Raw genomic sequence first — 14,591 nt, 5'->3', positions numbered from 1 at the left:
TCAAATCATGCCTAGTACAGAGGCAATGAGAAGACTTGGAGGTACTGCACCGGGTGTCAGAACTAAAAAGGCCAGCCATATACTGGATCTAAGAATTGCAACTCTACTCCGCCCAAAAAGGGGCGAGAACATATGGTTGCCAGGTACATACTCCAACCACGATGGCCTGTTGGATACAGCGCCTTGAGATAGTACAAGTACACCGCCGAGCACGACGATAATGAGGTGCCAGATGCATATGCATACTAGAACCAGAAAAGGGTGATGAATACAGCATCTGGGGATGATACCATCACTCAGCATGAAGAGGGGCCCCATGACTGCCTAGCACACATTAGAGCCAGGAAAATACACCCAGTAATGCAGGAGCACCGATAGGGCACATCACTTGGAGATACTATAAAAACCTCTTCCTGAATGGGAGTAATCTGATTGCATGGTGCACACGATAATGAGACTGGAGACATAGATACAGCATCTGGAAATGGCATAGGTACTGCGCTTGATAAAGGAGTAGAATGACTGCATGATGCATACTAGAACCAGACATGTGTAATGGCGAGAAAAATGGCTGTGTAATGAAAACTAAAAACCAGACAGGTGTAATGGCTACAGCATCTGGAGATGGTACAGGTACTACACTGAAGAAGGAAGTAATACAGGGAGTGCAGAATTATTAGGCAAATGAGTATTTTGACCACATCATCCTCTTTAGCATGTTGTCTTACTCCAAGCTGTATAGGCTCGAAAGCCTACTACCAATTAAGCATATTAGGTGATGTGTATCTCTGTAATGAGAAGGGGTGTGGTCTAATGACATCAACATCCTATATCAGGTGTGCATAATGGCAAAATGGGTCAAAAGAAGGACTTGACAGGCTCAGAAAAGTCAAAAATAGTGAGATATCTTGCAGAGGGATGCAGCACTCTTAAAATTGCAAAGCTTCTGAAGCGTGATCATCGAACAATCAAGCGTTTCATTCAAAATAGTCAACAGGGTCGCAAGAAGCGTGTGCAAAAACCAAGGCGCAAAATAACTGCCCATGAACTGAGAAAAGTCAAGCGTGCAGCTGCAAGATGCCACTTGCCACCTGTTTGGCCATATTTCAGAGCTGCAACATCACTGGAGTGCCCAAAAGCACAAGGTGTGCAATACTCAGAGACATGGCCAAGGTAAGAAAGGCTGAAAGACGACCACCACTGAACAAGACACACAAGCTGAAACGTCAAGACTGGGCCAAGAAATATCTCAAGACTGATTTTTCAAAGGTTTTATGGACTGATGAAATGAGAGTGAGTCTTGATGGGCCAGATGGATGGGCCCGTGGCTGCATTGGTAAAGGGCAGAGAGCTCCAGTCCGACTCAGACGCCAGCAAGGTGGAGGTGGAGTACTGGTTTGGGCTGGTATCATCAAAGATGAGCTTGTGGGGCCTTTTCGGGTTGAGGATGGAGTCAAGCTCAACTCCCAGTCCTACTGCCAGTTTCTGGAAGACACCTTCTTCAAGCAGTGGTACAGGAAGAAGTCTGCATCCTTCAAGAAAAACATGATTTTCATGCAGGACAATGCTCCATCACATGCGTCCAAGTACTCCACAGCGTGGCTGGCAAGAAAGGGTATAAAAAGAAAATCTAATGACATGGCCTCCTTGTTCACCTGATCTGAACCGCATTGAGAACCTGTGGTCCATCATCAAATGTGAGATTTACAAGGAGGGAAAACAGTCCACCTCTCTGAACAGTGTCTGGGAGGCTGTGGTTGCTGCTGCACGCAATGTTGATGGTGAACAGATCAAAACACTGACAGAATCCATGGATGGCAGGCTTTTGAGTGTCCTTGCAAAGAAAGGTGGCTATATTGGTCACTGATTTTTTTTGTTTTGTTTTTGAATGTCAGAAATGTATATTTGTGAATGTTGAGATGTTATATTGGTTTCACTGGTAAAAATAAATAATTGAAATGGGTATATTTGTTTTTTGTTAAGTTGCCTAATAATTATGCACAGTAATAGTCACCTGCACACACAGATATCCCCCTAAAATAGCTAAAACTAAAAACAAACTAAAAACTACTTCCAAAAATATTCAGCTTTGATATTAATGAGTTTTTTGAGCTGGGAGAAAAGGACCTTTGGTGATGTCACTGCGCACATCACATGGTCCATCACATGATCCATCACCATGGTTATGGACCATGTGATGAGCGCAGTGACGTCACCACAGGTCTTTTTCCTCCTGGGCATCAAAGAAGAAGACAGAAGAGAAGTCCGGCTGCGCGAACAAGTGGATGAGGTGAGTTAAATTACTTTTTTTTTTTTTTAACCCCTCATCCCCATTTTACTTTGCATTCTGTATTAAGAATGCTATTATTTTCCCTTATAACCATGTTATAAGGGAAAATAATAATGATCGGGTCCCCATCCCGATTGTCTCCTGGCAACCATGCGTGAAAATCGCACAGCATCCGCACTTGCTTGCGGATGCTTGCGATTTTCACGCAGCCCCATTCACTTCTATGGGGCCTACGTTGCGTGAAAAACGCACAATATAGATAGAGCATGCTGCGATTTCCACGCAACGCACAAGTGATGCGTCAAAATCACCGCTCATGTGCACACACCCATAGAAATGAATGGGCCCGGATTCAGTGCGGGTGCAATGCGTTCACCTCACGCACTGCACCCGCCCGAAAATCTCGCCCGTGTGAAAGAGGCCTAATACGGTGGCCTGGAACACTCTCCGACTAGGAGAGTGTGTTGAATATAGCCCCTGGAATAGAGAAATTACTCCAGCTGAAAAGGAGATACCTTGGAACGAGGAAAGTCTGCCGGATACAGCATTTGGCACCCCCCTGTGAAGGGGAAGGCGTAAGTACCTCGGACACCACATAGGTGTACTGGCGTGCTAAACACGGTGGCAGATAAAGCACCACGTTCTGGAGAGGCGGCAAGCTGACTTAGGCCTCTTTCACACGGGCGTTGCGGGAATAGGTGCGGGTGCGTGCGGGAACATGCGCGATTTTTTCCGCGAGAGTGCAAAACATTGTAATGAGTTTTGCACTTGCGTGAGAAAAATCGCGCATGTTTGGTACCCAAACACAAACTTCTTCACAGAAGTTCGGGCTTGGGATCGGTGTTCTGTAGATTGTATTATTTTCCCTTATAACATGGTTATAAGGGAAAATAATACATTCTTAATACAGAATGCATAGTACAATAGGGGTGGGGGGGTTAAAAAAAATAATAATAATTAAACTCACCTTAATCCATTTGCTCGCGCAGCCGGCATCTCTTCTGTCTTCTTTTTGCTGTGTGCAGGAAAAGGACTGTGGTGACGTCACTCCGGTCATCACATGGTCCATCACCATGGTAAAAGATCATGTGACGGGACCATGTGATGACCGGAGTGACGTCACCACAGGTCCTTTTCCTGCACACAGCAAAAAAGAAAACAGAAGAGAAGCCGGGCTGTGCGAGCAAGTGGATTAAGGGGAGTTTAATTATTGTTTTACCCCTCCAGCCCTATTTTACTATGCATTCTGTATTCAGAATGCTATTATTTTCCCTTATAACCATGTTATAAGGGAAAATAATGATGTATCGGGTCCCCATCCGATCGTCACCTAGCAAACCGTGCGTGAAAAATCACTTGCTTGCGGATGCTTGCGATTTTCACGCAACCCCATTCATTTCTATGGGGCCTGCGTTACGTGAAAAACGCACAAAGAGGAGCCATGCTGCGATTTTCACGCAAGCTCAAGCGATGCGTGAAATCACGCCTCGTGTGCACTGCCCCATAGAAATGAATGGGTCAGGATTCAGTGCGGGTGCAATGCGTTCAACTCACGCATCGCATCCGTGCGGAATACTCGCCCGTGTGAAAGGGGCCTTAGGCTAACTTTCACACTCGCGTTTGTTGCGGATCTGTCATGGATCTGCACAGAAGGATCCGTTCTGATAATACAACTGTTCTGCATCCGTTCAGAACGGAATCCGTTTGTATTATCTTTAACATAGTCAAGATGGATCCGTTTTCTATTGTGCCAGTTTGTGTCATAGAAAACGGATCCTTACCCGTTGACTTACATTGTGTGTCAGAAAGATCAGTTTGGCTCAGTTTCAATCAGACGACACAAAAACGCTGCAAGCAGCGTTTTGGTGTCCGCCTCCAAGCGGAATAGAGACGGAGCGGAGGCAAAATTATGCATTCTGAGCGGATCCCTTTTCCATTCAGAATGCATTAGGGCAAAACTGATCCATTTTGGACCGCTTGTAAGAGCCCTGAACGGATCTCACAAACGGAAAGCCAAACGCCAGTGAGAAAGTAAGCTGTGTGGATAATATCCTGTGCAGCCAGGGGAGTGCCATCTGAAAATCCACTAAAGGGGATACCAACACTGGAGAGGAGAGATTCCTTAGTGGACATTTGTCTTTGACCACCAGAGATTCTGTATGGTGGAAGACCGCCTGATGCTTTGTTCCGAGTCAGAATCGGTGCAGAGCTGTCCCCCGAGGAGGCGTAAGATGCGTCAGGGAAGAATACATCACCAGCCTCCAGACCTGTCCTGGGGGGGTGATCCAAGATGCGAGGAGGAGCGGGACTTCGTTGCGACAACCAGAGGTAGTTTGCGGGACTGGTGTCTGAATGTGAGCATGCCCCGTCCGCGGAGGAGTCCATGGGAGAGGGCAGAGACGGCCGCAATTTGGGCAGACAAGAGGTCCAGCACTCCACCATCGATTGGGAGAGTCGGACAAGGTTCCCTATGGCTTGGACAGGGAAGAGGCCCCATTAAGGAGGGACCAACACAGAAGGTGTGGTCAGGGAGATATGAAGGGCCTGGGAGCAAGGTACTGCGCACAAATAGGGAAGGCTAACCGCATGGAAACTTTTTAATCACAACGGGCGCATGTAAAATACATGGCGACCAGGAGCGGGAGGCTGGGAATGAGTTTCTCTCTGGAGGAGGTTATGGGGGCAGTGTCCCCGAAGAGGTGCTGCAGCAGCCTGCAGAAACGTGCAAGGAGTTTTGCTGGCAAGATGGAGGCCCTTTCTTCTTGAAAAAGAGGTTAAAGCGGAAACCACCCCGCGCTGGCTGAGATAGGAGGGGAAAAAGAACCCCTCCCATAAGCCGAGAGGAGCAGGGAGGGGCCAAGAAAAAGCCCGGGAAGCGGGGTGGGGACTGGGCGGGAGAAGACGTGGCCTAGGCTGAGAAGAAGCCGGGTCCTCGATTAATAAGGTGGCCAGAAAAGGTGCGCCGTTGGCGAACCGGAACTATAGGAGACCTGGGGCCTTCCGGAATGGAAAAAAAACGGGGGGCTCCTGAGGAGGAGCGACGATCAGGGAGGGGTAAAAAAGGAGCACCAGGGGCCCCGAGGACAGGCCGGGAAGATGTGGCCTAGTCCCGGCAGAAGTCGGGGACTAAAGTAGAGGAAAAGGCTGGGAGAGGCATGGGTGGCCAGGAAGGTGAAGGATACCCAAGGGAGGGACGAAAAAGGGGAAAGGAGGGACCTAACCAGGCCCCACAAATAAATGAATCACATCCCTTGGCCAGAAAGGGGGGGTTTAACCCAGGGGACCTCTTGGCACAGGGACGCAGGGGAGAATACTTACCGTCTGGTGTCTTCAGGTGCCGCAGGGTCACCCCTTCAACACTTACGTGGGATTGCCGGCATGCCACTGCAGATGCAGTAATGGGGGACTGGGTGATGGCGTAGGTACTTCAAGTACGCGCCGCAGGGGGTGCAACTAAAGTGGCAATCCACTATTGGAGCCCCATCCTGCAGCAGGCCGAGACATGCAGAAGAAAGGAAAAAAAGAATAAAAGAAAAAGAAAAGCAGCAAAAAACAGAGCCGGTCATGTCTGCCTCCTACGGTACGGACACTAGACTAAAACAGATTAGCCTAGTGGCTGTGGAGAGGGTATAGCCCACCTGGGAGGAGACAACCTTTTTGATATCTAGTGTCACCTCCTAGGGGTAGCTGGGAATATACCCATGGTGCGGTGTCCCCCCAATGACATTAACGAGTAAATTCTACATGAAGAAAACCCAAAAGGTACGGTAAGTAATACAGGATAGATTTAACATCATGCTGGCAGCGTTAAAGGGACATTCCCATCTGAGCCCTCTACGGCTGACATAGAAGTACCTACCCTATGTGGCAGTCAAGGTGGTCGGAGTTCATGGAAACAGTCAATCGGACTCTTTCCATAAGGCCCCATGCGCACAACCATATCCATTTTGAGGTCTGCAAATCAGGATCAACAAACACAGATGCGGTCTGTGTTGCATCCACATATTTTGCGGAGCGATTGACTTCAATGTGTCACTGGACTGCATTTTGCAGACAAGTACAGGACAAGCTCTAACTTTCTGCGGTACGGCTATGAATGCCGAAAGCACGCGCATCATCCATGTGCTTTCTGCATCTGAATGCCCGTTTCACAAAAAGAGAGACCATGTCCGCAAATGCGAAACCACAGACCTGCACTGAAAAACCATGGGTGTGCAAATAAAATGCGGACAGCAAAAGACAACTTGTATTTGGCGGATCAGCGATTTTCAGACCACAAATCAGATACGGTCATGTGCATGGGGCCTAACTCCAAAAGAAGTCAATGGCAACGACTTTGTTTCCTTAACTAGGGAGCTACAGAAACTGCTTAGCTCATTGTTCCTCCCATTCACTTCATTTGGAAGTTTTGGAAAACAGCTTGACTGTTCCTGTAACTCCAGCAAACTCTGCCAGCGCTCATCACGGGCATTTGGATCTTAGTCATAAATGGCTGAGAAAGGAATACCCTTTTAACTAGTTACGCTAGTTGTTTTGCACATGCCCAAACAACATTATTAGATAAAAAGTCTTAAAGAGGACCTGTCACCACTCCTGACATTCCTGTTTTAATAGCGTCATACATCCCCATGTAATACAATTCTGGAACATCTATTCTTAGGTCTGTATGTTGTGCCATTCCTTTATTATTTCTACTAGAAGTTATGAATGAATTGCTAGCAGTCTGCAGTAAGGGTACAAAGGGGAGGTAACCAGTTGGGGGGTGTACCTGCACAGTCTAGACAGACAATGGCAGCACTGACTGGATAGAGTCAGACTGTGCAGGGACACACCCCCCAACTGGTTACCTCCCCCTTTGTACCCTTACTGCAGACTGCTAGCAAATTCATTCATAACTTCTGTAGAAATAATAAAGGAATGGCACAACATACAGACATAAGAATAGATGTTCCAGAATTGTTATTACATGGGAAATACATGAAGCTATTAAAACAGGCGCGTCAGGACTGGTGAAAGGTCCTCTTTAAAAAGCTTTCAGTGATCAGCTTACTGGGACTAAAGATGACGACATGTTAAACAAAATATTACAGATTCTGTTCTTGTAATACTAGTACAAAGCACAATCTTACACAATGGTACATCTAAAGGTATCAGATAAGCTGTATGTTAAGTATACTGTATGTCAGAATAAAAACATTCAACGGCCTTACCTGTTGGTACATTATTTGGAGGAGTGACTCCGTCCAGGCTGTTAGCACTCTGAATTGTGCTAAGATTATAGACTATACCAAGAATGTGCAATTCCCCTGTTTGATGTGGAAGTAGCTTTAATCTTGCCTGTAAGAATAACAAATTATAAGGTAAGTGCTAAAGTGGCACTGCACTTAGTTAAAACATTTGATATGTCATAGCACAAGCTGAGAACCTCATCAATCGTTGGAACGAGGAGATAGAAGTGCTCAGCTTATTGCAGGAGACATAACCAAAGCTAGAATCAATAGAAGACTATGGGCCCATCTCGATTCAGTCTCCTGCGACAAAGAGTGTGCGCTATGTGACTGCTTCTCTCTGCTGTACTAGTATTGGTGTTCAAAAGTTTTGTTTATTCAGAGGGCGCTCAGAGTGCTGAGACCCTCACACCATAAACAAACGTTGGCAACACCCCCCAGACAAAAAAATAGGGAACACTAAAAACAACCCAATGTAACTCCAAGTCAATCACACTCTGGTGAAATCAAACTGTCCACTCTAGGAAGCAACACTGTGTGACAATCATTTTCACATGCTGTGAGTGCAAACTGGGTGTATAGACAACTAGGTGGAAATTATAGGCCTATACGCAAGACCCCCCCACAATACATAGTGGTTCCCTGCAGGTGGTGACCACCAGACCACTTCTCAGGTTCCTCTGATTCCTGTCATGATGTTTTGAGATCACTTTTGAATGCTGGCGGTGCTTTCACTCTAGTAGTAGCATGAGACGGAGTCTACAACCCACACAAGTGGCTCAGGTAGTGCAGCTTATCCAGGATGGCACATCAATGTGAGCTGTGGCAAGAAGGTTTGCTGTGTCTGTCAGCGTAGTGTCCAGAGCATGGAGGCACTACCAGGAGACAGGCCAGTACATGAGGAGACGTGGAGGAGGCCGTAGGAGGGCAACAACCCAGCAGCAGGACCGCTACCTCCGCCTTTGTGCAAGGAGGAACAGGAGGAGCACTACGAAAGCCCTGCAAAATGACATCCAGCAGGCCACAAATGTGCATGTGTCTGCTCAAACGGTCAGAAACAGACTCCATGAGGGTGATATGAGGGCCTGACGTCCACAGGTGGGGGTTGTGCTTACAGCCCAACACCGTGCAGGACGTTTGGCATTTGCCAGAGAACACCAAGATTGGCAAATTCGCCACTGGTGCCCTGTGCTCTTCACAGATGAAAGCAGGTTCACACTGAGCACATGTGACAGACGTGAGAGTCTGGAGACGCCGTGGAGAACGTTCTGTTGCCTGCAACATCCTCCAGCATGACCGGTTTGGCATTGGGTCAGTAATGGTGTGGGGTGGCATTTCTTTGGAGGGCCGCATAGCCCTCCATGTGCTCGCCAGAGGTAGCCTGACTGCCATTAGGTACCGAGATGAGATCCTCAGACCCCTTGTGAGACCATATGCTGGTGCGGTTGGCCCTGGGTTCCTCCTGGAAATTATAGGCAATTAGCAAGACCCCCCCAATAAAGGAGTGGTTCTGCAGGTGGTGACCACAGACCACTTCTCAGTTCCTATGCTTCCTGGCTGATGTTTTGGTCACTTTTGAATGCTGGCGGTGCTTTCAATCTAGTGGTAGCATGAGACGGAGTCTACAACCCACACAAGTGGCTCAGGTAGTGCAGCTTATCCAGGATGGCACATCAATGCGAGCTGTGGAAAGAAGGTTTGCTGTGTCTGTCAGCGTAGTGTCCAGAGCATGGAGGCGCTACCAGGAGACAAGCCAGTACATCAGGAGACGTGGAGGAGGCCAACAACCCAGCAACAGGACCACTACCTCCGCCTTTGTGCAAGGAGGAACAGGAGGAGCACTGCCAGAGCCCTGCAAAATGACCTCCAGCAGGCCACAAATGTGCATGTGTCTGCTCAAACGGTCAGAAACAGACTCCATGAGGGTGATATGAGGGCCGAACGTCCACAGGTGGGGGTTGTGCTTACAGCCCAACACAGTGCAGGACGTTTGGCATTTGCCAGAGAACACCAAGATTGGCAAATTCGCCACTGGCGCCCTGTGCTCTTCACAGATGAAAGCAGGTTCACACTGAGCACATGTGACAGACGTGACTGAGTCTGGAGACGCCGTGGAGAACGTTCTGCTGCCTGCAACATCCCCCAGCATGACCGGTTTGGCATTGGGTCAGTAATGGTGTGGGGTGGCATTTCTTTGGAAGGCCGCACAGCCCTCCATGTGCTCGCCAGAGGTAGCCTGACTGCCATTAGGTACAGAGATGAGATCCTCAGACCCCTAGTGAGACCATATGCTGGTGCGGTTGGCCCTGGGTTCCTCCTAATGCAAGACAATGCTAGACCTCATGTGGCTGGCGTGTGTCAGCAGTTCCTGCCAGACGAAGGCATTGATGCTATGGACTGGCCCGCCCATTCCCCCAGACCTGAATCCAATTGAGCCCATCTGGACATCATGTCTCGCTCTATCCACCAACGTCACGTTGCAACCACAGACTGTCCAGGAGTTGGCAGATGCTTAAGTCCAGGTCTGGGAGGGATCCCTCAGGAGACCGCCGCCACCTCATCAGGAGCAATGCACAGGCGTTGTAGGGAGGTCATACAGGCACGTGGAGGCCACTCACACTACTGAGCCTCATTTTGACTTGTTTTAAGGTCATTACATCAAAGTTGGATCAGCCTGTAGTGAGTTTTTCCACTTTAATTTTGAGTGCGACTCCAAATCCAGACCTCCATGGGTTGAAAAATTTGATTTCCATTTTTAATTTTTGTGTGATTTTGTTCTCAGCACATCTTCAACTATGTAAAAGACCAAAGTATTTCTGAAGAATATTTAATTAATTCAGATCTAGGATGTGTTATTTTTGTGTTCCCTTTATTTTTTTGAGCTGTGTACAAAAGTTCTGCAATACTTTACTTCTTAACCAATTCACTGTGAACTTGCAACCCCCCAAATCTATTTTGACATCTCGTTTTGATGTTTGCCAAGCGAATAAGTTTGTAAATGGAAAAAAACAGAAACATATTGCTTGACGTACTCATACACTATAATTAGGCAAACGTAGTTTAAAGGTGCATACTGTAATACTTTTCTGTACGTTTTTTTTTTTTGTCCGGGTTTGTCCACTTTATTTTTGATCCTGGCGGCACCCCCCCCCCCCCCCGCCGATCAGCTGGCTTGAGAGAGGGCGTAGGGCGTGCGGTGTGCCAGCGCAGTCTTCTCTTCATGTTCACCTGCTTGCCATCGTAAAAGCAGTGGTGAAAAGTTGTAACTACAAGAATCTGTCCCATTCACTTTGCATGGGACAGCTCCTTCCAATTTGAAATGTTTAGGAACGAGCCGTTCCATAGAAGTGATTGAGAAGGCTTACACAAAGATTACACAATGAAGAGCACAGCCCTCTCTTTAAATAACTCATTGGCAGAAAGTGTCGGGAATCGAACCCCCGCCGATCAGATATTGATGACTTATCTGAAGACAGGTCATCAATATAATAAAGTCAAATAATTAATTTGGGGGAATTTAATAGTTTACTTACAATTTTTGTTTCCTCATTGTTGATTAAAAACTCGCTGATCTCTTCTGTGCCAATGACATCGCTGAAACCTTTCCCCTGAGGATAGAACAATTTAGCATGAAAAATCACCCAAAGGCATCTGAATGACCAGAATACATTTTAGAACTTTTGTTTGAAAACTCAGTGGACTATAAGTCTTTCACGGTGCTGTCATGTACGTTTTTTAAGCCTTTTTGTGCAGTTTTTTAAGCCAATGTCAGGAGTGACCCAGATACCTTATAGGACCTATAGGTAAGACAACCCCTTTAACTGGAAACCTTTTGCTCTCTACACTTCTATACAGTATGTATGTCAGGTAATAGAGTATGGCAGTGAGGGGGGGGGGGGGGGGGTGAAGTTCTTTTCACTGTATCGTCCCCATGAACTCAAAATGTAACACAGGTAATACTATCTTCACTAGTGTTGAGTGAACTTGCGATTTGCAAGTTCGGCACTCGGATTAATCTAAGAATTCCACAATGGATTCCATTACCCAAGACCATAACGGAATTCTATGTCGGCGTGCACCATGGAAGCCTATAAGAGCATTCCGTTATAATAGAAGTCTATGAGCATAGACTCTCTTACCATAGACAGTGTGCTGTCCGCACCTGCATTTCCGGAGCGCGACCCCGATCTTCCGGTCCGCGGCTCAAATAGAACATGTTCTATTCTTATCCGCAATTGAGGACAAGAATAGGCAGTTCTATGGGGGGTGCCGACCAGGTGTAATGCAGATCCGCAATACACTACGGACGTGTGATGGACAATTAGACTGAGAATATCTGTACCTTTGAGAGCAAAATCCTTTTCATTGCTGGTCGGCTCCTTATATATCTTCATTTTGGTTCTGACTAAATCTTTCGGTTGAAATTTCCAAAGGAGGGATACGTCAGTCAACAAAAGTGGAACCTTCAGTGGGTTTTTAAAGGACACCTCCACTGTTATTGGCTCTGTTAAAACAGGAGCAAACTTTACTAATATAGTAATATAAGTATATCAGGATTAATAATAGCAAATAAGTGTGCATATTATTTTCATGGAGAAAACAAAGATGAAAACACTAAAAGTGGGCAGATTTATTATAGCCTGGTAGCATACGCCGGGCTATGATAACACCTCATCATAACTTAGGCCCAGTATCTGGAAGTCCGTGTGCCTCACCCGAACTCTACGGCAGATAACTAGTGTAGTAGATGATAGATGTGATGTGGCTGAAAGACCCCGCCCCTGCATGCCTCCTTTTTGGGAACGTGGCAAGGCCAGCGGAGCACAATCATTTGCTGCAAGTGCCTGTTGAAAAAGTTGCAAACGTTGCAGTTCACAACTTTTTCACGTCACAAAAGTAGCGTATTTTAAGGATAAAATTGTCCCACAAGATTTTATAAAGGGTTGCCCAGCGGAGCATAATTTCCATTTTCTGTGGTGTCCAACCCAGACCAATAGTGTAGACAGCGGGGACCACGGTAAGCTTTAGAACAGCAGTGGTGTGGTATTGGTGACGGTATAGAGGATTTTATGCCATTCTGCGAACCTTAGTAAAAAATTCTGTCCCTGCTGGACAACCCCTTTAAAGAGGACCAGTCACCACAAAATGCAGTGCAATCTGCAGGCGGCTTGTTATAGAGCAGGAGGAGCTGAGCAGATTGATATAAGTTTTGCGGGAAAAAATTCTGTAAAACTTTCATACATTTAATTCTCAGCTTTTTCTGATTTCAGTTGTACACTGGAGATATTATTAGTGATTGACAGCATTCTATGTGTAAGTGTGCACACAGATAACGGTCAGTCACTTATAGCTGTACACGGGGCAGGTGTTATCAGTGACTGATAGCATTCTCTGTGTAAGTGTGTATACCGGGAACAGCAACCTTCGCACTCCAGCTGTTGTGAAACTACAACTCCCAGCATGCTCTTTTCACTAGGGTGGAGTTTAGAGAAAAGCCAAGCAAGTGTGCATGATGGAAGATGAAGTTTCACAACACCTGGAGTGCCGGAGGTTGCTGACCCCTGGTGTATACAGAGATAGCAGTCAGTCCACTGATAGCTGTACATGTGGAGGTGTTATCAGTGATTGATAGCATTCTCTGTGTAAGTGTGTATACAGAGATAGCTGTGAGTTAACCCCTTAAGGACCCTGCCATTATTCACCTTAACCCCTTAACGCAAAACGCTGTGCATGTACGGCGGGGGATGCATTGCCAGAATGCCTTCCGCCGTACATGCACGGCGGGCTGGCTGATTGGGGCGGGCACAGTAGCGGTGCGCGTCCGATCACTGCAGGGGTCCGGCAGTTCCTGGTAGCCGGGCCCCTGCTGTATCCACCGACATTGCTGTTTACAGCGATGCCGGCGGATTAACCCCTTCTATGCTGCGGTCCGCGCTGACAGCGACATAGAAGTTGTTTCCGGCGGTGAGTGAGTGCATCGAGTCCCCGCGCTGCTGTGGCGGGAACGTGATGTGTCAGAAGGCAGCCCGATGCAGTGCAGAGGCTGCCCAATGCCTTGCACGGCTTAGGGACCTGCCTTCTACGGGTGCCGAGGAGATCCAGCCTCAGGCTGGGTCTCCTAGGCAACCTGTTAGTGTCATACACTATCGTCAAAAGAAAAATACGTGTAAGATTTGGTCTATAGTGTTACTGACCTTCTAAGTTAACAATTACACAAAAAAAGCGCCTAATCCCCACAAACATAAATGATAATGATCAATAAAATTTCTATATAATGTTTTTAAAAATCATTAGCGTCATGGATGGCGAAATTAGGATTGTAAAGCCACCCACACTTTAAAAATTGCTACTCACTTCACTGGGGGGCTGTCAAACAGGTATATATTTAAAACACCTGAGACAGTGCCATACACTAACAGGCATGCATTACAAAACAGATGTATTGTAATGCATTGCAGAGGGGGATCAGACCCCCAAAAGTTGAAGTCCCAGAGTGGGAAAGAAGTAAAGTTTAAAAAAAATAAAAAAAAGTGTTTTGAATAAAAAATTAAGTTTCAAGTTAAAAAAAAAACAAAAAAAAAAACAAAAAACAAAAAAAAACTCCCTTTCCCCTGATTTTATTATAAAAATAGAAAAAAAATAGAAAAAAACGCACATATTAGGTATCGCCACGTCCGTAACGACGGACTCTATAAATATATCACATGATCCACCCTGTCCTATAGACACCATTAAGAAAAAAAGCCAATTTATCACCTTACATCACAAAAGGTGCAACACCAAGCAATCAAAAAGGCGTATGGCCCCAAAAAATAGTACCGATCTAACAGTCACCTCATCCCGCAAAAAATGAGCCCCTACATAGGACAAGCGCCAAAAAAATAAAAAAAACTATGGCTCAGACTATGAAGACACTAAAATATGATTTTTTTTTTGTTTCAAAAATGCTTTTATTGTGTTAAATGTAAAAAAAATAAAAAAAAAGTATACATATTAGGTATCGCCCGCGTCCGTAACAACCTGCTCTATAAAAATACCACATGACCTAACCCCTCAGGTGAACACTGTATAAA

General features: G+C 46.3%; 1 protein-coding gene across 1 annotated transcript in view; it reads right to left on the bottom strand.

Annotated features, from left to right (window-relative positions):
• The window catches only part of TRAPPC8 (trafficking protein particle complex subunit 8), a 139,394-nt gene that overhangs the window by 35,303 nt on the left and 89,500 nt on the right, over nucleotides 1–14,591 (bottom strand). Inside the window, exons 16-18 of the mRNA XM_040431868.1 lie at nucleotides 11,846–12,022; nucleotides 11,052–11,119; nucleotides 7,501–7,627 (exon numbers count right to left, since the gene is read on the bottom strand). Of these exons, the coding sequence (XP_040287802.1) occupies nucleotides 7,501–7,627; nucleotides 11,052–11,119; nucleotides 11,846–12,022 (372 nt within the window). The remainder of the gene's footprint in view (nucleotides 1–7,500; nucleotides 7,628–11,051; nucleotides 11,120–11,845; nucleotides 12,023–14,591) is intronic.

Source organism: Bufo bufo, chromosome 5 (assembly GCF_905171765.1).
Source record: "Bufo bufo chromosome 5, aBufBuf1.1, whole genome shotgun sequence".
Taxonomy (NCBI): Eukaryota; Metazoa; Chordata; class Amphibia; order Anura; family Bufonidae; genus Bufo; species Bufo bufo.
The sequence above is the reverse complement of the archived record's forward strand: the minus strand, read 5'-3'. Positions and strand labels throughout refer to the sequence as shown.